Below are 2668 nucleotides of genomic sequence, written 5' to 3' on the forward strand. Positions count from 1 at the left end.
GCTGGGGGGCGCTGGGAAGGTGTGTGTGATGGCCTGAGATGCTGGGTCTGTCTGGGAAGGTGTGTGTGATGGCCTGAGACGCTGGGTCCCCCTGGGAAGGTGTGTGTGATGGCCTGAGACGCTGGGTCCCCTCTGGGATGGTGTGTGTGATGGCCTGAGGCGCTGGGTCCATCTGGGAAGGTGTGTGTGATGGCCTGAGGCGCTGCGTCCCCTCTGGAAGGTGTGTGTGATGGCCTGAGATGCTGGGTCCGTCTGGGAAGGAGAGTCAGTGCAGGTCAGTCTGACAGAGCGTTGCTGGGACTGATCCGTCCCAGAGGAGTTTTCGGGTTGGCCTGAGATTGCACAGCCAGTGGGGCACTTACCAGGCCCAGGACTGAAGTCAAGCCTAGTCCAGAGTTGGGTGACCTTGAGCAGCCGTGTGAATAGCTGTCTCTCAGGGAGCATGTCTTTGCTGCCCTTTATAGAACCAAGGAGCCAGAGCAGAGCTTCAGGGTAGCCTCTGAGGGGAGGTGGTGTCAGATCCAAGCAGCCAGCCAGGCCCCGGGGCAGAGTAGACCCCATGGGTGAGGATCTCCATGCCCTCGTCTCACACACATTTACATGCACAGTGAAGCCCTCAAATTGCACGTCCCTGTCTGCTGGCTCCCACTCTCTCCTGCTCCAGCATTTATCCAGCACGTGCCAGGCTCACGAGGTGCCCAGACAGGGAGGCAGGGAGCTCGCAGCTGCGAATAGGAACCTCAGGGTGTCCTGACAGTGTGAGGTGCAGGGACACAGAGTGGGTCGCCAGTTCTTCCTGGGAGAGCCAGGCTCAAGACGGGGAGGGAATACAGGTGTGTGACAGTAGGACAGTGATAGCGAACCTTTTTTTTTTTAAATATATTTTATTGATTGAGTACTGGCCAGGTCAGTGGGGTAGAGAGGGGCGGGCATATAGGAGAGGCAGCCCAACACATATCAGGAGCAGCCCTAACGTGCCAAGAGGTAGGCACTGCCCGCAGGTGAGAGTAAGGTACCTAGCAGGCAAGCTCTGGGAACTATGTGGACTCCAGCAGCTTTTGCAAGTCCCCGGCAGCAGAAAGGAGTTACATTCTGATGGTAAAAGAGTAAAATTGTCAGCCTCTCCGGAGGGCAGTTGGGCAAACTTTGTATCAAGAGCCTCAAGAATGTCCGTATCCTCTGACTTCATGATTCTTATGGGCATTTCACTGGAGTATTGTGGAAAGACTGAGCTGGAAGTATTTTCGTTGCTGTGGTATTTGTAATAGCAAAACGGAATTGGAATCTGCTTGAATCATCCATCAACAGTTTACTGAATGAGTCAGTAAATTTAACTGAAAGCTGTTAAAATCCATGTTTTCAAATAATATCCAATGTCGTGGGGAAATGAAAGATATAACGAGAAAAGCACAGCGTATGACACTGGACCAGTCTGATGGTAAAATGCTGTGTGGAGAGGATGACAGCGCAATGTCAGGGGGGTTCTGGGCTGCTGGGAGCATGGGTGGTTTCAACTTTGCAATTTCTGTCCCTCTGTAATATTCTGACATTTCTACATCAAACATGTATCAAATTGCTATTGCTTACACTCAGGAGGTTGATTATTTTTAAAACAGGGTGACCAAATTAAAAAACTCGAACTTGAACTTGAACTCATAAAGTGCATGTGATGGCCTGAGACGCTGGGTCCTACTGGGAAAGTGCATGTGATGGCCTGAGGCTCTGGGTCCCCCTGGGAAGGTGTGTGTGATGGCCTGAGACGCTGGGTCCTGTCTGGGAAGGTCCGTGTGATGGCCTGAGACGCTGGGTCCCCTCTGGAAGGTGTGTGCGATGGCCTGAGACGCTGGGTCCCCTCTGGGAAGGTATATATGATGGCCTGAGATGCTGGGTCCCCTCTGGGAAGGTCTGTGTGATGGCCTGAGGCGCTGGGTCCTACTGGGAAGGTGCATGTGATGGCCTGAGACGCTGGGTCCTACTGGGAAGGTGCATGTGATGGCCTGAGGCGCTGGGTCCTACTGGGAAGGTGCATGTGATGGCCTGAGGCGCTGGGTCCTACTGGGAAGGTGCATGTGATGGCCTGAGGCGCTGGGTCCTACTGGGAAGGTGCATGTGATGGCCTGAGGCGCTGGGTCCTACTGGGAAGGTGCATGTGATGGCCTGAGGCGCTGGGTCCTACTGGGAAGGTGCATGTGATGGCCTGAGGCGCTGGGTCCTACTGGGAAGGTGCATGTGATGGCCTGAGGCGCTGGGTCCTACTGGGAAGGTGCATGTGATGGCCTGAGGCGCTGGGTCCTACTGGGAAGGTGCATGTGATGGCCTGAGGCGCTGGGTCCCCCTGGGAAGGTGTGTGTGATGGCCTGAGAGGCTGGGTCCTGTCTGGGAAGGTCCGTGTGATGGCCTGAGGTGCTGGGTCCCCTCTGGGAAGGTCCGTGTGATGGCCTGAGACACTGGGTCCCCTCTGGGAAGGTGCATGTGATGGCCTGAGGCGCTGGGTCCCCTCTGGAAGGTGTGTGTGATGGCCTGAGGCGCTGGGTCCGTCTGGGAAGGAGAGTCAGTGCAGGTCAGTCTGACAGAGCGTTGCTGGGACTGATCCGTCCCAGAGGAGTTTTCGGGTTGGCCTGAGATTGCACAGCCAGTGGGGCACTTACCAGGCCCAGGACTGACATCC

At 55.6% G+C, this 2668-nt stretch overlaps 1 protein-coding gene across 1 annotated transcript in view; it reads left to right on the plus strand.

Moving 5' to 3' along the window:
* NINL (ninein like) overlaps nt 1–2668 on the plus strand; it is a 69816-nt gene that overhangs the window by 55564 nt on the left and 11584 nt on the right. Inside the window, 1 exon segment of the mRNA XM_015558429.1 lies at nt 1617–1660. Coding sequence (XP_015413915.1) covers nt 1617–1660 — 44 coding nt within the window.

Source organism: Myotis davidii, unplaced genomic scaffold (assembly GCF_000327345.1).
Source record: "Myotis davidii unplaced genomic scaffold, ASM32734v1 scaffold733, whole genome shotgun sequence".
Taxonomy (NCBI): Eukaryota; Metazoa; Chordata; class Mammalia; order Chiroptera; family Vespertilionidae; genus Myotis; species Myotis davidii.